The sequence below is a fragment of the Notamacropus eugenii genome, chromosome 3 (assembly GCF_028372415.1).
Source record: "Notamacropus eugenii isolate mMacEug1 chromosome 3, mMacEug1.pri_v2, whole genome shotgun sequence".
In the NCBI taxonomy this organism is placed as follows: domain Eukaryota; kingdom Metazoa; phylum Chordata; class Mammalia; order Diprotodontia; family Macropodidae; genus Notamacropus; species Notamacropus eugenii.
The window spans coordinates 126952018-126978513 of NC_092874.1; the positions used below are offsets into that span (position 1 = coordinate 126952018).

Here is a 26496-nt window from a genome sequence, read left to right on the forward strand (position 1 = left end):
ATTCCTATCAAAATATAAAATTTCCCCATAATGCTTAAGGATTTGTGCAGCACTGACATTGACTAAGATAAAATACAAACTCTTTTGTCTTCTAAAGTCCTATGCAACCTAGCCCTAAACTACTTTTCCAGGCTTATTAGTTATCATTCCCTTCCTTGTGGTCTACAATCCAGTCAAACTGACCTTCCCTCTGTTCCTCACACATGATACTTTATCTCCCATTTTTGTACCTTTGCACTGGCCATCCATCATAAAATACATTCCTTCCCTATCTCTTCCTTGATAATCTGTAATGAGAATTCTTAGATGACACCAATTATCCTGTCAATATCATGACTGTAAAGATGTGGTCTACTACAAATATCTCTTTCAAAAACCTCCCTATCTTAAACAATTCTCAAGTCTTACAAATTATTAACAACCATATTAAAGAATGCTCCAAACTCTTAATAAGAGAAATACAAATCAAAATAACTCTGAGATTTGACCTCCTACCCAGCAAATTGGTACACACGACTAATTATGAGAACAGTGAGTGCCAGGGTGGTTGTAAAAAGATGGACATATGAATGCATTATTAGTACAGCTATAAATGGGCCTCAGTATTCTGGAAAGCAATTGGAAATTGTATAAAGCAGGTTATGAAAATGTCCATACCCTTTGACCCAGATACTATAAGAAATACCCCAAAGGGGTCAATGACAAAAAAGAAGTTTCTATACACACCAAAATATTTATAGTGACATTTTTGTGGTCATAAAGAACTGAAAGTAAAGTAGATGCCCATCGATTGGAGAATGTCTAAACAGATGGTTCGTTAATAACACGGTACACTACTGTGCTGTAAGAAACACTGAATATGCAAAGAGGAATGGAAAGATGTATGTGGACTGATGGAATGTGAACTAAACAAAACCATGAAAACAATGTGCACTATGACTACAAAAATGTAAACAGAAAGAACCACCAAATGACCAAAACTGAATACTGAAAAATTATAATGGACAAGGTGGGCCCCAAAGAGAGATATAAACATACACCTCCTCTCCTTCTTTGCAAAGATGTGCAGCTAGGAATGTGGAACTCTGTATAGAATGGCAGGCAGAATTTTTTTGACATATAGGGTAATTTTGCATAACTCATTTTTTCTTTCCTCCTTTTGTTATTCATTATGATAATGGGTGGCTGGGGGTCATGGCAGGAAGTATAGATAACACAAAAATAAAACATCAATAGAATTTTATTTTTTAAAAGCCATTTGTTTTATACTGATATCAAGTAAATCAAAGTATATCAAAACATACGTAAACTATTTTCAGAAAAAATTTTAACAATGGAAAAGTAATCATATGAGTTAGTGGTTGTTAATATTCTCCTTGTCACCTGTAACAAAGAAAAAACAATAAGATTCAAGACTTTCCGACTTCTGATATCCTCCCAAGACATTCTTTTGGATAGCCCAAAAGACATAACTTTCAGATAGTTTCTAATACCAATGTTCTTCCAGTGGTACTATATGGCTATAAATCAGAATACCAGAGTCTCTGAAGAATTAAAGGTAAAGGTCACCCCTCCCCATAATGTAAAGGCCCATGGTGAGATTGAGTGGACTGCCACACACTGTTGTTCTTAAGTCTTGTCTGACTATTCATGATCCCATTTTGGATTTTTTTAGCAATGATATTTGCCATTTCCTTCTCCAGCTCATTTTACAGATGAGAAAACTGAGGCAAACAGGGTTAAGTGACTTACCCAGGGTCACACAGCTGGCAAATGTATGAAGCTGGATTTGAACTCAGAACTTCTTAACTCCAAGCCCAGTACTCTATCCACTGTGCAATCTAGCAGCAACACACCAGCAAAGAATTATGCAAGAGAAATAATTTTTTAAAATGTCACCAGACAGATAAATGACTGGAAAATACTGGTCCTGTGGCAAGAATGAGGAGGTCTTGTATTACCTTATGGTCATGTTCTCCAAGATTAATGTGTATATCAATAGAATGTATATGTATATATGGAGTTCAGTGCCTAAAAATATTAACTTTTAAAAATATATGTCAAACATGCCAAGAAAAATACGGAAAGTGAATCTGCCCATAGAGCAGAAGTACTTACCCATTTTTGTGACCTTGACTTCTTTGTCAATCTGGTGAAACCTATAAACCTTTCTGTTTAATTAATGTTTCCAAATATACAAAATAAAATATACTGAACTACAAAGGAAATGAATTGTTTTGAAATAGTTACCAAGACATTTTTAAACTCATATACCCCAGGTGAAGAATCCTTGTAAGTGAGAATGATGAAAATGAATCACGTTAAATTTTAGCCCTGTGATTCACCCCAAAAGGCAAGCAGCCAAGCTCACATTGAGAAAGAGCACTGAACTTGGAGTCAGGAAAAATAGGTCCTGATTCCAACTCTGTCATTAATTAGTTTGGGACTTTAAATAAATTATTTACTTTCACCAGGCTTTAGTTTCTGCATCAAAATGAGAGGTTTGGGCTGAATTTTTAAGGTCTCATCCAAATCTGAATGCTATAACTTTCTCTGATAGCACACTTCCTTCTAACCCTTTACCCAATTCCATGAATTTCCTTGTCTTAGTTCTTACAGCATTAAGAACTCCTTAAGAAGATTTATGGGAAGACTTGGATAGAGTCACTGAGGATGAGAGAGCAAGGATGGAATTGGATCCACATTACTGGAAGGAACATTTACATTAATGAGATCACATCCCAGTATATGGACCTTCCTTCCTAATACCTCAGTGGGCAGCTTGTCTACTCCAACACTCTTTTTTACCATAAAAAAGGTTCCCTTCCTGGACCCTTTCTATATTCAAAATGTAATATTAATCTTTCCCCAAACTAACCCCTTTCATCCTTGGAAATCCATACTGATTATGTATCTCTTCTGAGTTGGATATTAATTCATCTCTGAACATCAACTGATCCTGCTTAACGCTTGCTCTGAGGGGATTCTGGGCTTTCTGACTCCACAGGATTTATCAAGGTCTCAGAACACAACAATATCTCCAATCTCCTTGCAAGGCTTCTTGAGGTTCCAAGGACAAAACACATTCAGTTCTTATACCTGGGCTTCTAGAGGTACTGGGGACACTGCAACACTGCCTTTGACCATGGAAAGAAAAACCTGAGTCATCTAATTATCTGCTGTCCTCATTGGGCCTCTCCCATTCCCCTGATACTGCCTAAACCCTAGGGATTAGCATACTCCCACCCTTTTTACTCCCAGCCTCCCAACCCAGTGACACCAAAATCCCAAAGAATAAAATCCTCCTCTTCCTGAGCTCAGCTCTCCATTTCCTCACTCCCATTCACCTCAATGATAAATAGCCCTGCAGCATTAGACTCCACATGTGTCCATCTCTTCCACTATGCCTACTGGAAGACCCACTCTATAATTAACAGAATCATTTTTATTTTAGACCTCTTCCTCTCCTGTTCTTTCCTTTCTTTGTTATTCACTGAGACCACATTCCGTGAAAGAACATTGAATCCCTGACCATCCTTTCTAGGACCATTATACCTTCTCTCTTACCTCTGACTCACTGGTCCCAGGAGAGAAATCAGAATACTCCTTACCATTCATTGCCACTTCCGAATTCTCTTTGAAACACCATTACTCAATAACCTCTCCTCCTTTGAGGTTCATTCCAGAATGAACAACCAAACCAGATCCTGGTGGCTGTTATTTACCAATCCCCAAGACAACACCCCTCTTTTCTCAATGATTTCAGGCCCTGGCTCCCAGTTTCCTTCTCTACCCCAAGAACTGTTCCTGTACTAAAGAACTTCAACACATGTTGATATTCCCTTAAACATCCTAACTTCTCAATTTCTCAGTCTATTGAATTCCCATGACCTCCTTTTTCTCAGCTGTACACTGAGATGGTCATACTCTTTTAATGTTTCATCACTCACAACTCCTACACTTCTGTGTTCAAAAACCCCAAAATTCATATCTGATCATAATCTTTTCTCATTTCATCTTTTTATGCCTTAATCCTCTTAAACTTATTTGTTTATCCTTACCATGATGGTGAATCTCTCTATTCCTAGAGACTTTTCCCAAGCCATAACTCCAGTTCTAGGTAAATTCTTTTCCCTTCGTTTCTTGGTGCAGATGGCCAACTACCCATATGTAATTTAATAAATAAATCTAAGAGAATTTCCTGAGGTTTGAGGTAGAATGACTATACCAAGATCACATATATAGTTGGTCTCAGGGATGGAATTTAAACTCAGGCCTCCCTGATTCCAAGACTATCTATAATGTCATGATGCTTCTCCTGACCTTGGATATATCAGAATGGTTTCTGTTCTTCTCTCCCAAACAAATTCTTTGCTGAAGCAACTGTTTCTACATCCACACCCATCCCCAGACACAGCAATCTTGATGGATTCTCCCTTAAATATCACAGCTCTTTGCCCCTCTGTCCCTAGACCTAAAACCTGTTGAATTCCTTTCCTATGTCCCATCCTGTGTCCCCTTCTTATCCTTAGATAGATTTCAGTAGATTGTAGCTAACAGAATACAAAATGTAACAAGAGATAAAGAACATATTGTAATTGAAAAATCCTTTGTTTTCTAATTATCCACATGATCTTTCAAAAGTAGCACAAAGATGGCTTTATGCTTGAAAGCCCAAAAGGGCCTCTCAACTCAAAAAGCATTTAAATCTCCCAGAGTAGGTGGACTAATGCTTCAGGCCTGGCCTTGTGCAAGAGAAATACATTTAGAAATTCACTCCCAGGCCCTGTCTGCTGGTAAATGGGCAGGCAGGGATAGCATTAGAAAACCAAATGAAAGGATCTAGAACCTGTTCAGAGAAAATCAACAAGCAGAATGGAAAACGTTGGAGAAGAGGCCCCAGGAAAATAGAACCCTAATGATGGGTCTGGAGAAAAGCTGACTCCAGAGAATGCAAATGACACATTTCTAATAGATGTTTTTAAAAGGTTACAGAAGGAATAGCAGTAAGTTATTTGTGATATGCACTGAGGTTGGGAGAAAATGTCAGCACATTATGATATAAAAGACTACAGTCTAGATTCAAAAAAAGAAGAGGAAAATGGGCCAAATTCAAACTCAGGTCTTCCTGACTCCAGGCCCAGTGCTGAGCTACCTGATTTTTTTTTTTACAGTGAATATAAAGAATCTTAACCAATGGGAAAAAGCTTATCAATTTTAAATCAGATCGCATGTTCACCTGCCTCATTTACATCCAATTCATAAGCAAGTCAAAACATCACCCTTGTGATGTCGTTGGTCCTCCTCCAAAACAAATGAACAATTGTTCACCTGTGGGTGAGTGAGTAGATTAGACATTTGCTTAAGATCCCTCCTAGTCCTTTGATTGAGCCTAATCCTTGAAAATGAACAAAATAACCCACTGGATAGTATGTATTTCTATATCCAATAAAAACATCAATGTTTTTTTTGCATCCTTGTAGAATAAACAAGTGGAAAGACTGCAGGCTTTGCAATTGGAAGACCTGGGCTCTAATTTCACTTCTGTGGCTTACTAGCTATGTGATCTTGGGCAAATCACCTGATCTCCCCAGATTTCAGAAGTTTCCTCATCTATAAAGTGAGAGGGTTGCACTACATGGTCTATGAAGTTGTTTTTTTCCATCTCTAAATCTAGACATTGTTTCTTCCACTCCTAATCTGTTTGCATACAAAGGTGACATAGTAAACTGTATGTTTTGAGTTCCTTTTCCTGCAAGAATGTTGGGTTTGAACTCATCAATCCACATCCTCTCATCTCTCTCCTTCTGATGGTTTACAAGGATTAGGATTTTGTAAAATATGGGACAGAATTCATTTTCCCAGATGCTAACTATGACAACATTAGCAGAATGCTCTAAGGAAAACCAGGATTGATGGCTTCTGGTTTCCAATGTAGCACTCAACCCATGAACCTTGGCTCACCTTCCCAATATTTCAGTCTGAGAGGATAGAAGATAGTGTCAGTCTGAGAAATAGAGGACATTTGGATGAAACTAAAATTAAAAAGGACCTTATGGGCTTCAAGTCCAATCCCCTCATTTCACAGATGGGGAAACTTAGCTTCAGAAAGTGACTCATCTGAGATTACCCAACTGAAAACCAGAGGGCAAGGGGACTAGAAATCTGAGGACCGTATTGTGTAAGATATTGATCTATGCCTAGTTTCTGCCATACTATTTTCCAGCTTTCCCAGAAGTTTTTGTCAAATAGTGAGTTCTTATCCCAGAAGCTGAAAGTATTTAGGTTTATCAAACAATAAGGTACTATAGTCATTGATTACTGTGTGTTGTGTACCTACCCTATTCCACTGATCCACCACTCTATTTCTTAGCTATTACCAAATAGTTTTAATGATTGCTGCTTTATAATATAATCTTAGATCTGGTATGGATAGGCCACCTTCCTCTGCATTTTTTTCATTAATTCCCTTGGTATTATTATTTTTTCTAGATCTATAAAATAATATTGGATTGGTATGGCATTGAATAAGTAAATTAATTTATTGTAGAATTATCATTTGTATTGCATTAGCTCAGCCTACCTATGAGCAACTGATCTCTTTCTAATGATTTAGATCTGACTTTATTTGTATGAAGTGTTTTGTGATTGTGTTCATATAGCTCCTGGTTTTGTCTTGGCAGGTAGACTTCCAAATATTTTATGTTGTCTACAGTTATCTTAAATGGAATTTCTCTTTCTATCTCTTGCTGCTGGCCTTTGTTAGTAATATATAAAAATGTCAGCGACTTATGTGGGTTTATTTTATATCCTGCAACTTTGAATAGCAACTGCACTGTAAGGACAAACAACTTTAAAAGACTTAAGTACTTTGTTCAAAACAAGACTGAATGCAATTTCAGAGGACCAAGGATGAAGTTTGTTATCATGCACCTCCTTATAGTGAGATGATGGATGTACAATGAGTAAGAAAACATAAGACATACTTTTTTTTTATTTAACCAATGTGGGAACTTATTTTGCTTGATTATATATGTTTGTCACAAGAGTTTTGTTTTTTCTTTTCTTTTCCTCTTACATTTGGGGAGAAGATGGGAGAGGAGAAAAGGATAGAGTAAGCCAAAAAAAAGAATTAAAATAGGGTCATTGGAGTATGTTTTAATGCACAGAAGAGAACAGAGGTAAGGTCAGAATGAATCACAAGTAGGACAGCTTTGAAAATGCATGTGGAATTAAGCTTTGCATAATAAAGACTCAGTTTCACTCACAATTCTCTTTTTCTCTTGGTCAGCTATAATATGGAAATGAACATTTTATTTGGTGGTTGTTTAGAATAAAAAATTTTAATAATGTAAACTCCTTGAGGATGGAGATTGTCTTGCTTTTTGTATTTATATTTTCATAGCACAGTACCCAGTACACAGTAAGTGCTTAATACAAGCACTTTCTTCATTCATTCATTCGCCTTTGTATAATACCTCTTTCTAAACAAAGCTGTGCCTTAGCAAATTAATCTGGCAGTAGTATAGACAATACATTGGAAAAGCAAGGGGGAGAAAAGGAAGCCAGTGCAACAATTCAAAAGTAACCTGCCAAAGTGATTTTTTGAAAGTGTTGGTCTGACCATGTCACATACATACTCTAGTGATTAAATACAAAATCTTCTCTTTGGTGTTCGAAACCATCCATAATGAGAACCTGAGGCCTCAAGGCCACATGTGACCTTGTAGGTCCTTGGGTGTAGTCTTTTGATGGAGTCCAAGTTTTACAGAATAAATACTTTTATTAAGGGGATTTGTTCTGTGAAGTTTGGAGTCAGTCAAAGGACCTCACTTGAGGACCTAGAGGGCCACATGTGGCCTTGAAGTTGTAGGTTCCCCACCCCTGATCTAGTCTTTCTCCTCACCTTTCTGGTTTTCTTATACTTGGCACCAGACCACCACCACGACTCCAGGCACTTTAATACAAAGACACTGGCTTCCTGATTGTGCCACATATAAGACCTTACACCTGTCTTAACTCTGGGCATTTTCCATACCTGGAATGGTCTTCTTCCTCCTTGTTTTCCTGGCTTCCTTCAAGTCACAATTAAAATTCTACCTTCTACAGTAAGTCTCTCCTAATTCCCCTTAATTCTAGTTCCCTCCTTCTGTTAATTATTTCCTATTTATCCTGTATATAGCTTGTTTGTACATTTTTGCTGGTTTATCATTTCCCCCATTAGATTGTCAGCTCCTCTAGGGCAAGAACTGCATTCTTCATGATGGAGGATCCTTGGAACAATTAGCATTTCATTTCTAGATTTCAAAAATAATTTTTAAGAGTCTTTTGGTTCTAGTCTAGGTGAAAATATCTTAAGACATCAAGCATTTCAAATCTAATTCTACTACTGCACAGCTAGGTATATGGCCTTATGAGAATTACTTAACCTCTGTTTCTGATCTTATCTATAAAATGGGGATAAGAAGGCCCTGAATACCTTCCTAAAAGAATTCATTAAAGATTAAAGTAAACAATAGCTGTGGAGGGAAAAAACTCTGAAAAGTACTGTAGTAAATGCAATAAACATAGCACTATCATCTGAGCATTGCTCCACTTCTTAAAGTGCCCGACGTTCAGACAAGTCCAAGGATGTTCTCGAACCATCTTTAACTGGCTGGGGCAGATTATCAAATTTTCAATGTGAGCATTTACACCTCTGAAATCTGGCAGTGCTATAGATCAGGGCTTGATTTGTTGATTTGTTGATTTCTGGACTTTAGAAAGAGATGGAGATATTATTAAGAATGAAAATTAAAGTTAAAGTGTGTCCCACATACATTTCCCTACATACATAAAAGCTGGTTGTTAAACATTTACCAGCATACCTGGAAAAGGAATGAGAATGTGATTTTGCAGTTGTTCTCCATAGGAAAGAGTTTTCTTTATGACAATGATAACCCCATTAGCACCTCTACCTGAATTCAATTTAAGTAAACAAACATTTATCAAGTCCCTAACATATATAAGGTACTATGCTAAACCCTAGTGATACAGAGATTTAAAAAGTCATGATCTAATAGGGTAAATAGATGTGTACAAGAAAAAGTAGGATAAAGATAGATAGTAATAGGGGTAAAATACCCTAGAAAAATCTGAGGAGGGGTAAGCCCCTTTCAGCTGGGGTGGGGAAGTGACTAGTCAAGAAAGATTCGTGAGAAAGCATTAACTAAATGGAAAATATCCATCCAGCTACATATGTGTATGTGTATATGCACAATACACACACACACACACACATATATAGTGTATATACATACACTCACACATACATATATACATACCTACCTAACAGGCAAAGATAAGAAGGTATTGAAATGTGGAACAATACCTACATACCAGAAGCTGGAGAATACAGCCCAGGGTCATGGAATAATCAGACATTTATTTTACCTGAAACATGGGTAATGAACAAAAGGTAGTATGAATAGTGAACAAAGTTAAATAAAGTTGAAAAAGTGGTTGGAGCCAAATTATAGAAGGCTTTAAATGCCAAGCCAAGAAATTTGTATTCTATGTTGTTGGCAGTAGAGAGGCACTGGAGGCTTTTAGCAGGAGAGTGACATGGCTAGACTGCACATTAGAAAAATTATTTTGGCAGCTTTATGAAGGAAGGACTGAAGAGGAGAAAAAATGGAGGCAGGCTCACTAGTTAAAAAAAAAATTATTCCAGTAATTGAGAACAGAGAGGATGAAGGCCTTAACATAGGTACCGGCTGTATGACTTGAGCAGAGGACAGAAGTTCAAAGCATATTTTGGTGGTAGAAGTGACAAGGCTTGGTAACTAATTGGATGTAAGGGGGAAGGGGTGGGAGAGAGAAAACTCCAAGATGACATTCCAGGATTTCTAAACTAGGTGAGTAGGAATTTTATGATGATGTCACAATCAGGAAGACAATATAATTGACCTATGGATAAATAAACAGCAAATATTGTAATTAACCCTGATAAAGGCACCAGCCTCTGCCCGTATGGCATTCCTGATATTTGGCCTCTGTAAAGTAGATTAATTCAGGACTGGTATGTCTAGACTGGCCCCTACACTCCAGAGTTGACTATGTTGTCATAAAAGAGAATGCCAGAGTGCCAGATGACTGTGAGCCCCAGCAATTCAACTCCAGGCAGTCTGCTTACATGGATGTTTTTCTCTGTGTGGCTATACTTTCATTTTCCTGTATTGGGTGCCAAGGGAAGTAAGTTCTATAAACTACTAGAAGTCTTAAGGCACAGCTGTACACTAAGATCCCTTAGTCAGGAATGACAAAATGTGACAAGGTCAGTGGTGACTATGCCTTTCACAACACCTTCAGGACTTCTCCCTAGTCCTCTTGGGTGTGGATGAGCCAGAGACCATGGGACTAGCATTCAAAAGTGGAAAGAATGAAGTAATAAAGCTATATGAAGGAAACTCCTCCTCCTCCTCCAGTCACAGAGGGTATGATGTGACAATCAAACATGGGGCTGAGTGAACTACAAGAATGATGTGATTAGCTTGTGGTACAGTAAAAACATGCCACCAGAATGACAGTAGCAATTCTATAAAACACACCTTCCTCATGGTAATATGATTGCTGCCTAACTACTGTTCTTTCCCCATCCACGCTCCAGGAACAAACCTTCCTAGGTTCATGGGAGTTGATCTTTAAGATCTAAGGATGGACCTTCTCAAGAGCCCTATCAATGATAGGGGATGCATTCTATATAGGTGGGAATAGAAGTACCTTTGCTTGAGAGATATCAGCACTTCTAGGAAGTTATTGTAATATAATATAATAATAAATAGCTAGCATTTAATATAGAACTTCAAGATTTGCAACACTCATGATATGTGGTTATATTCCCTTAACAAATAAGACAAATAAGATGTGACCATTAGGAAATGCAGTGTGATACGGCAGGAAGAATACTGAAGGTTAAATCGGAAGGTCTAGTTCAAGATTTGACCTTGTTCTTGTGTGACCTTAGACAAGTTTCTTCCTCTCTGGGTTGGAAATCTTTAAAATGATGGCATTGATCTAAATAGCACATCCAACTCTGCTGCTGAGAGCCTATTTGGGGATTATGATGCAAGGCAAGGGAGGAGACTGTTGGCCTATATCAATTAGTTCTACCAAGTGCCATCCTGAGCCAGAAAGAGATGACACTACTAGAAACATTTCATGTTGGCATAAATAAGGTTTTAAAAGACCATTTAGAAGCATATCCCCTTCCTGGAAATAGTTGACATTGCTGATATGGCCACGAAATGATCTAAAAGGTGATCTGGACTTGGGGTAAGGAAAAAAATGCTGAGCCATTGAGATGAATACAAAATCCCAAGTACATGAAATGGGGATCAGTCAGAGATTAAGACTTCTCGAGAGATAGCTAGAGTGGGTTCACTGTGCTTCCTGTGCAGGGTCCTTAAGAGCTCAATCAACAACGCCAATGCCCCCCCCCCCCCCCCCCAGAGACTATAAGAGGAGGCACTTAGGAAGGCAAGGAAGTCCTAAGAATGAATAAGGAGATACCATCCATACACCTTAGTCTTACAAAGTACAGCCTTATTGAGGCTGCTAAAGATTGATGTCTATAAGGTGGAGGTTTCAGAGGGGAAGGAAGCAAACAACTGAGTGAAGATCCTAATGATAGGATAAAATTCATATAGTACAGCTTCTCTCTTAATTACAAGTAAAGTACATTTTTCTTAAGGTGCAGGAGCTAAGGCCCACTGCATGGACAGGCTTGATAGGCTCTAGGCCTCAAAACTCAGTAGAACAATAGGATGTGCCATACTAAGAAAAGATCCCCCTGGGGAAGTAGTTACAGGGCAAAGGAAACTTGCTCTACAGGTCTGCTATGGCAGAACACCATTTCACAGGGCCAGGTCATTCAGGTCAAGTAACTATGGGTCTAGTCAGCATGGGCTCTACACTGGAAGCATAGCAAAATCTCTGCCTTGATCAAAGACAGGGACAATAAATGGTACAGTACAAGTTGGGATGGCTCTGGAGCCAGGGAACATTGGTTCAAATTCCACTTACTATCTGTTTGGCTTACTATCTGTTTGATCTTGGGCAAGTCAATTTCCTATGCCTCAATTCCCACCCTGCAAAATGAGTTAGATTAGATCAAGGGTGGGGAGCTTGTGACCTCAAGGTCACATGTGGTCCCCTAGGCTGTCAAGTGTGACCCTCTGACTGAATCTAAGCTTCACAGAACAAATACTTTTACTAAGGGAATTCGATGATCTATCTCCAAGGTTGCTTCCAACTATATGATCTGTGATCTTTCCCTGAAGCTGGTTCACATCATAGAAGTTGAAGCTTCATGTCTCCCAGGACAAACGGATAAAAATAACATGGAGCAGAGACATGTTCCACTCTGGAAGGGGAGAAATCATACATCTAACCACCTGGGGGAAAAGGGTAGGATTGTTCCTCTAGATCATATGCAAGTGATAAGGAGGATTACCCCAATTTGCATTAGCAACAGGAGACCCTGTGGTACCCAAGGAAAGGGTGATGCTCCCAAATAAACACCTGAAACTAAGCAAGTTCACCAAGATGAAGAGTCAACCTGGGAACTTACCATAAAGAAGTCTATTCCTGGAAACTTTTTTTTTTTTTAATGTAAGAAAATAAGGCTTTTGAACTCAGGTTTCTCAGACAGGTAGGGCATGAAAATAAAGGCACACAAAAACCCCAGAAATCTGCCCCCATCAGGACCCAATCACCTGTAAGGAAAGGAACAGAGGGAATAATTACAGCAGACATTAGTATTAACAAACCCTTTAAGTGGACAAGAAGAAATTCACAAGAGAGTTTTGTATATGAATGCACTGTTACCCAAAACTTCAAAGTGGGGAATGACCAATAACTGGCAGTTGTAAAGACCTTGGCAACCCCATGGAGTGTCAGTGAACAGAGGGAAAATACCCATACCCTTGTGGTGTGAACCAATTTCCCCCAAGTCCACATAAGTAGGTTGAATCGTGTGTCCTCACAAACTAGATAAAAGAATGGGGAAAAACAGATCTTAGAGGGGAGATACTATTACCACAATCAAGAAACTAGGACAGTGGAACTGTGAAAACAAAGGCTGGAGTTTTTGCCAATAACATTGGCAAGGTTGGACTAAATGAACACTGAGGTCTGTTCCAACTCTCAATTCTGTAAAGGACACCAGTCCTTTTCCCCATCAACCTATATAAAGCAAATTAAGTCAAGCTTCTGGGCTAGTATTTTCAACTTGAAGTTCATTCTGTAGGGCTAACTGTTGTCAAGAGAGAGAGCAAGGTGAGACCTCTCTGAGATAAAGAAATGAAGCTCACAAAGTCTGGCTACCTTGGGTGGCTTTCCCTCAGTTGTGGATGCCTCTAGGAAGATTCCTACGCACTGAGCAACAGTGAAAACTGATGGAAGTCACAAAGTACAATGTACATTAAATAGCTGCAGTACTGATGACTTCACGTCATGAGGTCATATCACAATGGCTACATCCTTAACAACACCTCTTCCTAATTCCCTATTCCTGAATTCACAGGATACTAACAGATGGTGCCATTTAAAAATAAGTAGATAGTTGAGAGAGAGACAAACAGAGAGAGGCAGAGAGACAGAGAGAGAGAGGAAGAGAGAGAGAAGGAATCTAAAAGGAAGGACAGCTTTTAATGAGAGATTGATGTTAGCCTTAAATATGCCAAGTTTAAGATGCTGGCAGGACATCTTAATGGAGATATTTACCAGAAAGTTAGAAATCTGAGACTGGAGTTCTGGGAAGAAATTGTGATGGGTATATAGATTTGGTAATCATATGCATAAAGCTGATATGACAGTGAAAGGGGTGCAAAGAAAAAAGAGCAGAAAGAAGAAAATCCTACATTTAGGAATCAGCAGTAAGATGAACAAACCAACAGAGAAAAGGAGAACCAGATGACAGTTATGTCACCAAGTCAAAGGAGGAAAAAAGTAAGTAGCCAGATGGGATTCTCATGTCAAGGACATTTGACATGAGAAATGAGAAAAAGCCATTGGCTTTATCGATTGACATTTGATTTGGACAGTAGCTCTAGCCTGGTAGATTTGTTGAGAGATGATCACTGAGTGTTAACAAAGTGGACCATCAAGTTCTTGTTTACAATAACTAAGCTTTAAGGCTTTCCTCATGGAAATTAAGACATAGTTGGGCACTCCTAAACTCATCAGACATGATTATCATTTTATGAACTCATTGGATTAATTGAGATGTTTTGCCTCCTCAAATAACTGAGAATACAGCACTGGGTGTCATACAACACCAATTCCTGATTCTGCCACTTATTGTCTATGTGATCTTAGAAAAGTTCCTTAACCCTCTAGACTACTGCCACAAGGATTCTTACTGAGCAACCTTGAATATGGCCAGCCAACACACACACACACCACACACCACACACACACCACACACATACACACACACTGAGAGAGACAGTATATACTACTATATAACTGCCACAGAAAAACTAGAGGTAGCTGTACTGGGAAGGGAGGGTAACAGAAAGGAATAAGTATTTATATAGCTTCTACTATGGGCCAGGCACCATCCTAAGTGCTTTACAAATTCTATTTATTTGATCCTCACAAAAATCTTGAATGGTAGGTGCAATTACTATCCCCATCTTATGCTTTAGGAAACTGAAGCAAACAGACTTGGCCAGAGTTACACAGCTAGTGTCTGAGACACATTTGAACTCAAATGTCCCTGTCTCTAAGGCCAGCATTCCATTATGCCATCTAGCTGCCTATCAGTGGTTAATTCATCCTTACAGGCTTAGTTTTGCATGCTACCCACTTAAATTTTCCCCATCTTCCCCTTATTAGATCCCTACGTATGCCTCTTTCCCAAAACATACATCATTCACCATTCCCTGACCCTTCTTCCAAATACCCTCTTCAACAACCAGCCTCCAAATTCCTCTACCCTTTCCCTAGGCATAGCTACCATAATGAAAATGATCAACTATTCCACTACTCTCATCTTCCATCTCCCCCCAGGAAATACCTATCTATTTACATCTACCCCTAGATATATTTCCACATTCTTACATTCCTATTTATGTATGAAACAAGAAGGGAAGATTAGAGGCAAGCAATGAAGATATGACTAATGAAGACTGATTGGATAGGTTTAAGAAGCAAGTGGTTGGAGTGGGAATAGTTGGTCAGTGATGCACATAGAAGATATGCAAATAAGCCAATAAGTGAAGGATATGTGATTTTTCAGATGTAGAACTCCCAGCATGGAAACTCTCCCTGTGATAGGGAGCTTCCAGGGTTAAAAAGTTAGTGTTAAATGTGGAGTTTCCATCCCATTCTATCTTTTTTTATTTTCTCTTTATTTATATTTTTATTTATTTATATGTTTTATTTATATTTTATCTGCTGTACTAAAGGTGCCTCTCAACCACTCGATATTAGTAAGCAATATAAAATGTACCCTTTACAAAAAATATTTCTTTGATTTTCCTTGAATTAAATGTCTTGAAAATACAATGTTCTTCTAACCCTGTTATGGACACACATGAGAGAATAATGAAAGACTCATAAGATGTTTTCAAGGGCATGATTGTCATTGACCTTATGATACAGTAGCATTATTTTGGTATCATTAGCACAGTGCCTAGCATAAAATGCTCGTATCCTCATCCTTTTCTGTGCCTGTGGTCTTAGCCCAATGCGCAAAGTTTTTCTCAGGAAAATATAATGCAAAGAAAGAAAAATACAGTCTAAGACATGGGTGAGGAACCTTCAGCCTCAAGGCCACATGTAGCCCTCTAGGTCCTCAAATGAAGCCCTTTGAACTGTGACATTGGGGTTTGGTCAAAGGGTCACACTTGAGGACCTCCAGGGCCACATGTGGCCTCAAAGCCACAGGTTACCCACCCCTGGTCTAGGAAAACCATACAAGTTACCAAGCATCTCAGAGTCACACCAAGTTCTCTCCTGGCCCTGGTGCTCTCCCTCTTCCCAAACCATCAGCTTTGTAGCCATAGACTATGGGCTAATTTAGGAGTGCGTGTTCATCCTTCAGTGCTGAAGACCATGCCATCAGAGAAATAATGGCATGACTTGCACTTGACTTTTGTTTTGAGTGAGAGAGGGCTATGTAGGTCACCAATCTCACTTCTCCTCCAGAGTCATCTGAATTCAGTGACCAGGTATTCATAAGGATGACTGGAAATGACCCAGTTGGGGTTAAATGACTTGCCCAAGGTCACACAGCTAGTGAGTGTCAAGTGTCTGAGGTGAGATTTGAACTCAGGTCCTCCTGACTCCTGCTCTAGTGCTCTATCCACTGTACCACCTAGCTGCCCCACTAATTTGGAAAAACAGGACCAGAAGTTTGGACTCTTTCTGCTTTTATTAGTTTATGTATGTCCCTCTCAGAGTGGGACAGAATTGGTTCCCTCATCAGAACCTTTAGCAACAGCTACTACTTTCTACCTCTCCAAATCAACTACCCAATACACTCCTTAATTCACAAGCAGATAGATTTCCTGTTTCATATTATGCTACTAAAAGTCAAAGCTGTTGATTTCTTCATTTATTGGCAGTCAATAAGCATTTATAGAGGACCTACTATGTGCTAGATACTTTTCTAAGTGCTAGGAATAAAAGAAAGACAAAAGACAGTCTCTGTTCTCAAGGAGCTCAGAGTCCTGAAAGTTAACTTAGAAGGATATTGCTTCCAAAACTTATAGGCTCACAGTCAAAATCTTATCTTGAATCAAACTACAGAGAAAGCAGCTCAACTGAAAAGTAGCTGCTGTTATTTCTTTAATAAAATAAAGTACTACAATGGACATCCTGCCTCTTAGAAGTCCAGAGTAATGAAGAGTTGCTAGGCATACTCCAAGGAAGTGGTTTTATTCTGAAAACCTCCCAGTATCTGAGAGAAGAGTTTGGTAAATATTACCAGTGATAGAACATGGTGGTGTTAAATTCATTGGATCATAGATTCAGAGCTGAAGGGATCTTTAGAGGTCATATAGTCCTACCTTCTTATCTTAGAGATGAAGAAAATGGGGCAGGTCACACAGGTAGCGAGCGAGTGGTAGAAGGATCCAAACACAGGCCTTCTTACTCCGATTCCAGCATTTTCTCCACTGTGCCAGCACCAAAGGTGCAGTATTCCCATTGACCTTCAGTACCATCCTCCTGAAATATCAATTCAGAGGTGAACTCAACAGTCTCTGATTCAGAAAAAAATCAATTAGACAAAATGTGACCTTAGGGTTTTCCATTATCTCTCGTGAATTGTGTATGCTCTGCACACATGTTGCTTCCCCTGAGAAAATATCAGCTCCTTGAAGACAGAAATTATTTCGTTTTTCTTTGTGTCTTCAGCACTTAATATACTCCCTGGCACCAAATAGGAACTTAAATTCTTGTTGAATAAGTGACTGGGAGTGAAAAGGGGTAGCAACCAGCAGCCAGATCCTAAATCCTCTGTGGACTCACCACCTCTTATTCCACTCTACTTCTTTCTTTCTGAATCCTCCCAAGACATACCACAGCTGTTCAAGTTCTCAGTCTCATCCTCACTCTTAGGCTCTCTCCACACTCATATCAAATCCCAAAATACATTGCTGAGCTCAGTACCCCATGGCTGTCAAAGTCTCTCAGCTGCTTTGGCTCTCCACCTCACACTAGGCCTCCTTTGTCTGAAAATCACTTAACACAACCACTTTCTCAACACTTTTCCTACTCACTCCAGAATGTACTCACTGAAACTGCCAACTCTCTTTCCATACTGCTATATTCATAGCATTCAGGCAACCCCCAGATCACCAGTGTTTTGGCTGCTTCCCAACACCCCTAAATACTGCCCCTTAAAAATGGTCATCACTTGTTTCCTCTCCAGCTGTCTACACAATGGTAAGGGATTAGGTCCTTGCTTGTGCCTTCCCCTTTCCATCATGTCTGCCAAGACTCTTAACACTGAAGGGATCTAGAAGTCATGGAGTTAACGCTCAAGAGGGCAGGAAAAAAGTACAACCAAAAGGAGACAAGTAAAGAGAATCTTTGGAAATTTTTCCAGGTATTACCCATAGTGTAATTCCCCAACAGTGCAGAAAAAAAGAAGGAAAGTGCTCTGTAAAACCATAGAGGGAGTATGAAGAGGAAGGATAAAGCAGATTTCTGAGCCATTTGAAGAATGATTCAAACCATTTTTTTAGAAATGACATAAGCTTTAAATGTGGTAAACCTCTTTGGAAATTTAGGGAGGAGGCATAAGTAATGAAAAATTTTCATTTGACAAGGAAGGCTCAAGAAAGCATTAAGGCAGATAAATAAAGGTTTGGAAGCACTTTTCTCAAGATCTGAGGGATATTGATTAAGAGAGAGAGAAGAAGAGAAGAGAAGACAGAGAAAGGGAGGGCAGCAAGGCCTAGGGAGAATGTTAAGACAATGAGATCTGTGACTGAAGGGAGAAGCCCTGAAAGGAAATTGACAAAAAATAACACATCAACAAGGAATAATTAAGGTTTGTGTTTAGGAGTTTTTATATGTTTCTTTAAATGTTGCTCCTATTTAACAAAATGAACATCCATTATATCTCATCCTAATCAAGATGTAAAACAAGCAAGTATTCTGGGGGGAAAAAAACAGACCAGGAAATGTTAACCTAATATACTACATTAAACACTTCACTGGTTATATAGAATTAGAATTCTCATGGCTTCCTTTGACTTGTCTTGGCAACATTTTGAAAAATGAATGAACAGAAGACTAAAGTACTTTTGCTTTGAGTTGGTATTTGAGGAAAAAATCTACTCTGTTCTACTCTAGTGCTTTACTGCAAAATGCAGATCACCTTAATTTAACACTCAGATCACTTCACTAATCTACTCTGTCAATGTCTTACCATGGCCTGGAAGTCAACTGGGTACCTATGTCAACAGAGTACAAGCTCTGACAGAACCTATGTCAACAGAGTACAAGCTCTGACAGAACCTACCAAACTAGAAAGGCTCCCAAGTATGATCATTAAAGAGAAGCTATATGTGAGTCATGTAGAAAGACTTATTACCATAGTTGTGTACAGAGCCTGTGCCAGGACACCTGAGCCATTCTCACTGCATGCTTATTAACAGAAGGTCAAGGGATTCTTTCTTGTTATTTTTCTAGTCCTTTTTGTTGCCTCTTTTTCCTTCTTTCCTCTTTTTTTTTGGCCAAAACACTCATCAAGACTATCTACTAAGGTTTGAAGAAAGTATAGTCTGCATTGATAAGGGAACTCCCCTGCCAATGAAGTTATAGCTACTAACAGCATTAAAATAAATGCATGCAATTTAATATGTGGACATCTAACTGACTACATTTATGACAAGTTTTTCCATGCTAAAATAATAATTTTGTACTTTGAAAGCCTGTGTTATGTGAATTTTTTCTTGTTTTCTTGATTAAAGTTAAAGAGATTGGCAATCAGTACCTGTTGTGCCTAGAAACTTAATTTGACTAATGGAGAAATAATTCCTGAAAAGGTTTCATCTAGCACTGCATTGTACATCTGCTAGGAAGTTTCATGTTTGAATTACCTAAAGAGTTTGTCCATATTTCTATGGGAAAGTGGGGCCTAGAACTGAAAAGAGATCTTAGAGGTCATATAGTCAAACACCCTCAGTTTCCAGAGGAAATTATATTATTTACTCAAGCTCAATAAAGTAGCAAAGGTGGATTTCAAACACAGCAATACCAAGAGTCTTCAATTTTCCTACTTAACTCAGAGTCATGGGACCTGATTTCAGATCTCTTGTCTCTGCCATTTTCTACTTGTGTGACCTTGGGCTAGTCACTTAATTTCTCCAGGCCTCAGTTCCTTCATTTATAAAATCAGAGGATTGAACTAGATAGACTCAAATCCTTTCCAGCTCTCTTGATGTATAGGCTTCTTTCCATACTGCCTCCATATCATTTCAATTAGATAATAAACTTCTTTAAAACAAAGATGATAGCATATATTTCTGAGAATCAGCATATGGCATATATCATCATATACTTAATTCAAGGATCTGTGACATTTTTTGGCATAGCTAGTACCTCCACTACTAGTGATCTCAACCTTCCCTTAATTTAGCAGATAGCTTTTAAGAGCTGCTAAGGTAGGAAGGCTATGGAGACTGGCATAGAATGATGATGGGGAAGTTAAGAGTTAACCTTGGCTACCCCTTACCATCCAAGTCAACAACAAAGATGCCCAGTAATGCAATAAAAACAGTTACAGAAAAGAAAAGAAAAGAAGTCACCACAGAATGATTCTTACAGAAAAAGAAAGAATTACAGAACAGTTTCTGTGGCAGAAAAATTGACTATCCTGGAGTCTTCCAAGTTTCTTTAAGTTGATCTCCAGACAATGGATGAACAGTCCATGCCCTGGATCCTACCCAAAACCTTCCCACCTTGATAGGACCTGACAAAGGCTTCTTTCTGCTGGCCCAGCCTTCAAGAATACAGAGTCATAAACCTGTCAAGTAGAGGTATCAGTACAGGAAGTTAGTGGCAGCTGGCACATAGTTGTGTTCAATAAATAGTTTTTGTTGCTTTTTTTTTTTTTTTATGATGATGATCAATTTTTTTTTATTGTTATTTGCTTCAGGTGTTTTGACAGCTTGGCCTGTCTACACAATGCAGCTGTTCTAATGTGTGTGCTAACAGGAAACTTTTGCCCCTGACACCTGAATGTCATATGCATGCACCAGTGTCTGTCAATAGGCAGGAAGGGGGTATTTTAACCATTTTTGAGAGGACAGAGGGGTTGAAAGAGTTGCATCTATGATTTCACTGGCAGTAGTAAATTCCCAGTGATGATACTCTACCAGCGCAAACAAGTGTGTTCTTTGCAACTTAGAGAGCATTAGATAGTTGAGTACTGGAGGATTTCAGGGAGTAACCATTTTTAAAAGTAATAATAATAATAGTTTCTCAAGTCAGTAAACTGACACTTTTTAAAACTACTTTTATATCATATAAATATTGACAACATAGAAAACATATTTTTCTCATATTTTTACTTCCAAATTTCAAGGAAATTCAACTACAAGGGGAAAGGGAAGAAAAGGAGAGTAAGGGGAGCAAGAATGAATGGTCTGGAAGAACATACTTCTAAGAATATGATTTCTCCAGATGCAAACTACCAAGACATTCTCAGTCCAAATGGTTGCTTAGAGATTAATAGCTGATCCTGGGACTCTGGTTTGATCTAGGGTTACAACTCAGTAAAAGACACTAGTCTTTTACTAAAATGCTCAAGAATCAGAATGGGTTAGAAAAGGATTTTTAATGTAGAAGCTGTAAAAAATCTGATCAAGACTCCTATTTTATAAATATGAAAACTGAGGCTCTGGGTAGCAAGTGGCTTGTCCATGGTCACACAGCTATGTAAATTGTGGAACTGAAGCACTAGACTGGCAATCAGGAAATCCATACTTTGCCAGGAACTAGCAATGTGACCTCTTTGGACATTTGTTTCTTTATATGTAAAATAGAGATTGGATTAAGATTCCCAAGGTCTTCTTGAGTTCCAAAATTCTATGATTCTAGTTTGGAGAAGTCAGTGAAGCAGAAACAATCAACAAGCATTTATGAAATGCTTAGTAAATATTAGGTGAAGAGGCAGGAGATTTTAGGTGATAAGTTTAAATTCCCAGCAACAGAGAGAGTGCTGAGCCTGGAATCAGCAATACCTGAGTTCCAATCCATATCTAGGGTTCATCCTTTGTTTTCAAAGACGATCATGACATCAGAGAAATGATGACATAAGTTACACTTGACTCTGTTTTGAGTGAGGGAGGGCTGTGCAACATCACCAACTTCACTTTCTTCTCCTGTGCCATCTGGATCCAGTGACCAGAGAGTCATCAGAATGACTGAAGATGGCTCAGGATGCTATGGGAGACCTTGGCCTCCTAACATACTACTTTATGACCTGAGGCAAGTCACAAACCTCTGCCTTGCCTCAGTTTCCTCATCTATAAAATGGGGATAATAATAGCATCTACCTCACAGAGCTGTTCTGAAGACAAAGTGAGATAGATTTTGTAAATGGTCTTGGACATAATAGTCACCTTGATCACAGTGGTCAATACTTTTTTCCTTCCTTTAACACATAACCACTTCCAAATTAATCACCCTCATTATCTATTCTACTTCTACCCTTTTTTCTCTAGTCCTGAAGGTAGGGCAAATAGCTACACATGTGGACATAGGCATTCAGGAAAGATTGCCCAGGTGGAGTGGGATACTATGCAATTCACTCTGAGAGGGTAAAAATCTCATAACAACTTCTTCAATTTTTCCTTTCCCCCTCACTGACCAACTAGGAAGAACAACAAAATTATTCAAGTTTGAGATCCAAAATCTAAAGGTGTCTTGGGTTTAGAAGAAGGAAGGAAAGGAGCTAAAGTGTCATACCTCCCAGTTCTAAAATCCATGTAGGAAGAAACTTAAAGGCTTAAAAGACTCATCCAAGCTCACCAAGCTAATACATGGCAGAGCTAGAATAAAGTCTAGATTCCCAAATGATCCATCTCCACAATTTAGGAACTGGGTGACCTTGGACAAGCCACAGATTCTCTGGGCCTGACTTTCCTGAGTGAAATAAAGAGACTTGGTTTAAAAAAAAAAAAAAGAAAGATTAGCCTAAAGACTAATTTTTCTCTGCCCCCTTTATTGCTGTAGGAAATTGGCTCAAGATAATAGAAGAAAAAAAAGAGAGCAATAGGAAGGGTTCCACCACCATCCCCTCATCAAAGAGTTATTCCAAGGCAAATTGATAATATGTTAAGAATGTGAATTAACAACTGGGAGAAAGGTTATCAGAAATTAGGGTATGTGGATGGGGTGCTACTCTATATGCCCTCTTAGTAGGACAGGACTGGTGGCTCATTTGCTAGGACAAATATTTAGGACAGAGTTGGCCTTCAGAAGGTACATTAAAAATAAAGTACTGTAGTTTGGTCTCCAGCCCAAAGCTTTGGTCTGTGGCACTCAGCCATTTGCCTCTGCCAACCAGGCCCTGGCCCCATTTCCCCCATTCCAGGAAATAGCTAGCCATATACACCTGTTAGGAAGTCTACATCTCAGGCATCACCTGTGCCTCTACATCCTTTGCTTTGGGTCTGTGTGTGTCTGCCTGAAGTAGGGGAGAAGAGACAGGGCAGAGCTAGGACCCTAAGAAGGAAGGGGCAAGACAAGGAAAGGAAGCCAGAAGCCAGAGTTCTCAGTAAAGAGACTCAGTCTCAGAAGCTGAAAGTAGGGGGTGGAGGTTGGGGGCGGGTCAGAAGGAAATGTGAACCTAGAGGGAAGGATGATGCTGGAGGAGGGGTAAGAGGGATGAAAAGGAAGGGATGTGAAGAAGGCATAGGGAGAGCAGGGGAGCGTGTAGCAGCTCACATTACGCTCCCAGTGTCTTGAGGGAACGTGGCGACGGCTGTGGAGTTGAAGCTGAAGGGTTTGTGAAATTCTCTGTATTTCTCCCCGCAGCCTGCGCGCCGCCTTCTGATTAGCTCGGGCCGAGCTCCCTCAGCCGACCAGCCGGCGGCATTAGGCCTCGTACTGTGAGCCCCGGGGAGAGGAGATCTTGCCCTGAGCCTGCTGCTTGAACCTTGTCCCGAGCCTGCTGCTTGGACCTGAGAGGGAAAGGGTGAACTGAAGCCCAGAGTCAACCCCAGCCCCGGGGGTTGGAAAGAGGAGCAGAGAGAAGGGAAGGAGGAGTGCACCTAGGCAGCAGGCAGCGCGAAGCCCCTCCGGGAGGAGCCAACTACAAGCCCCGGTGATGCAGCCGCTCCCGCCGCACCAGCCGCACGAAGGAGGAGGAGAAGAAGAAGCAAGAGGAGACTCGGGGGAGCGAGGAGGAGATGGAGCTTTCTACCTTAACCCCTGCAGGCAGCGGCCAGGAGCTGGCCGGGAGCTCTCCGCCTCGGCCCAACGGCTCCATTCACCCGATGGCGAGAGAGGCTCTGGGCCAGGCACTTCTTCGGAACTGATGACCCGCGGCGACAGAGATGCAGTGGGAGCTCCTCCGTGGCTCGGGGCGCCCCCAGCACCGGCCTGGAGCCCCGCTGGAGTCCACGGCAGCAAGACTGTCGCGGCCGAGAAAGCGGGGATCGGGCCCCCGGCTGCTTCAGCTTGCTCGGGGGCGCTGTCCACTGCTGAAGCCCCAGTGGCTCCTGGGGCCGAAGACTCCACACTGCCAGCCTGGATGCGCCTCTACTTCTACGGGATGCACGGCATCACCTTGGACGTGCTCATTTCCTCGGCTCGGGGTTTCCTCCACAGCCCCGACCTGAAGATGCTGGGCTTCTCCACCCCCTACCACTGTCTGCTGCACTCGCTCACCCAGTTCGCCCTGGAGAAAGTCTACCTGCAGCGGCGCCGCTGTCCCAGTACCTTCGCCTTTAATTTCCTCTTGTACCCCTCGGCCCACTTGGGGCTGCAGACCTTGGTGGGCAAGGCGCTGCTGCTGATAAGCCACGGGGGGCGGCAGTTGGGCGAAGCGGCGCCGGGAGCGCTGGATCTGGCTCTCCAGTATGTGCTGGCAGTCTATTACTCCCAAGTGTTTCTCAAGAGGTTCCTGCGCTTGCGGTACCGCCGCCCGCAGCCGCAGCCACAGTGGCGCGGCCCCCCTCCGCTGTCCGGCTCTCGGACAGCTGCGGCGCCCAGCACCGGGCGGCCGCGGCCCCGGGGCGCCGGGGTGATCGGAGGAGCTCCCAGCCAGGGTCTCCCCGACCTTCTCCGCTTTCTCTTCTTCGGGATGCACGGTTTCCTAGATGAGATCTTTTTCACTTTCTTCTTCAACCTTCTGGAACAGGAGGACGGGGCCATCAACGGCCACACTTCGCTCTGGTCTTTTTTAATGTACGGCAGCTGCAGCTTCGTGGTGGAAAAGCTATACTTCTACCTTCACTACCGCCGAGGCTGGGGGACCTGTAAGAGGATTCCCATCTACGTTCTCTTCATCTACACGTGGGAATTGTCTTGGGGACTGGGACTTCGCATGTGTGGGGGCTGCTCGTGGGACTACTCTCACTATCCATTGAATTTCATGGGACTCATCACCCTGATGTATTTGCCGGGTTGGATATTTCTTAGCTTCTACCAGGACTTGCTGTCCAATGTGTTGTGGCGTGTACAATATATACCAACTAAATGAAACAGGAAATAACAAGTGGAAGCCCCAGGACATTTTTAAAGGAAGTTTAAAAGGGGGAGAGGGGAGTGGTTTTTTAATCTTTTACTTTTTATACATTTTACTAAAGTCTCTTTAAACATGTTTTCTTTACCATCTTGATTTTCTGGGTGTTTTGAACCTATGGGTAATATACTACCTTGAAATATGGCACTTTGAAGATGAATTCTAACTCAAAGTATTTAATTCTTCTTTGAAAAATTTTACTACACACACACACACACTCTAAACCTTCCTACCTTAAAGACTGAAAGCTGTGATATACACACTTACTTGTGTATATCAGTGACAGTCACTAACCTTTCCTAAATGGGAAGTGCTTCAATGAAAGACCAATAACTTTCAAAAGATTTAGTGAAGTTTTCTAATTCTCCTTTACATATTAATCCAGACTGCTACTTTACATGTCATTAATGCCTGCTGAAATTCACTAACCTGTACACCTGAAATTGCAGCTCATAACTCTCAAAGTGCATCTGTCTAGCATTTAAGTGGAAGGAAACTGATAAATGTAGGAATACACCCTAAGAACAGGATCTGGTCTTTCCCAGCAGCTCAGACAGTTGACACTGTGTTAAGATATTTGATCTCCATCTTGGAAATGACTGCTTTCCAGTGTTGGTTAGCCTTAAACACCAAGTGTATTAAAGTTGATAAAAATCTTATTTTATTTATGCTTGATTTTTCCTTTTATAAAAAATGTGCCTATAAAACAAATGTATACCTCCAACAATGAGAATCTCCTTCAAAAGTACTCTTGCTCTAAGGTCCTGTTTCTAAGTTCATCTCAAATCCATGACACTATGATTCTCCTAAGGAGAAACAAATACCCAGAAGAATAAAGTACATATCATAAAATCATTGGATTCAAAATTGAAAAGAACCAGAGAGATCATCTATTCCAGCTCCTTGATTTTACAGATGAAGATACTGGGGCCCAGGAAAGGTTAAGTGAATTTCCCAAGGTCACATAGACCTACACGGTTATATAGACACAGATCTATCATTCTGGCCTATTCCTGCTCCATAACATCTTTGGAAGTATATAATTTTATCTGGGACCCCTAGGGTACATAGGTTAGGCTTGATGCATCAATGCTTAGAATAAATCAGTGATGAATTTTTGTGACTCAACTGCCCTAAATTAAATGGAGAGGGGAAAAAACATTGTATATAAACCAAGATAACTTGTTTAATTAAAACTTACCTTTCTGAGGGCTGTTAAAACCAGGGGGAAATAGACTAAA

The 26496-nt window shown here is 40.3% G+C and overlaps 1 protein-coding gene and 1 long non-coding RNA gene across 3 annotated transcripts; one reads left to right on the forward strand and one right to left on the reverse strand.

The window, feature by feature from the left end:
* Nucleotides 1-1222: 1222 nt before the first annotated feature.
* On the reverse strand, nt 1223-24029 carry LOC140533290 (uncharacterized). Of its 2 annotated transcripts, none has more exons than XR_011976866.1 (3): nt 23933-24029; nt 17058-17217; nt 1223-1841 (listed from the first exon to the last, which is right to left on the reverse strand). It is a non-coding gene; the product is annotated as an uncharacterized lncRNA (long non-coding RNA). The 2 variants fall into 2 exon arrangements; XR_011976867.1 differs by lacking the exons at nt 17058-17217; nt 23933-24029 and adding an exon at nt 2119-8031 and having other exon boundaries at nt 1223-1383; nt 1753-1841.
* On the forward strand, nt 13567-25919 carry TMEM229A (transmembrane protein 229A). Its single transcript, XM_072652845.1, has 2 exons — nt 13567-13989; nt 23545-25919. Exon 2 carries the CDS (start codon nt 23837-23839, stop codon nt 25211-25213), a length of 1377 nt encoding a protein of 458 aa, XP_072508946.1. The 5' UTR covers nt 13567-13989; nt 23545-23836; the 3' UTR covers nt 25214-25919.
* Nucleotides 25920-26496: the final 577 nt, after the last annotated feature.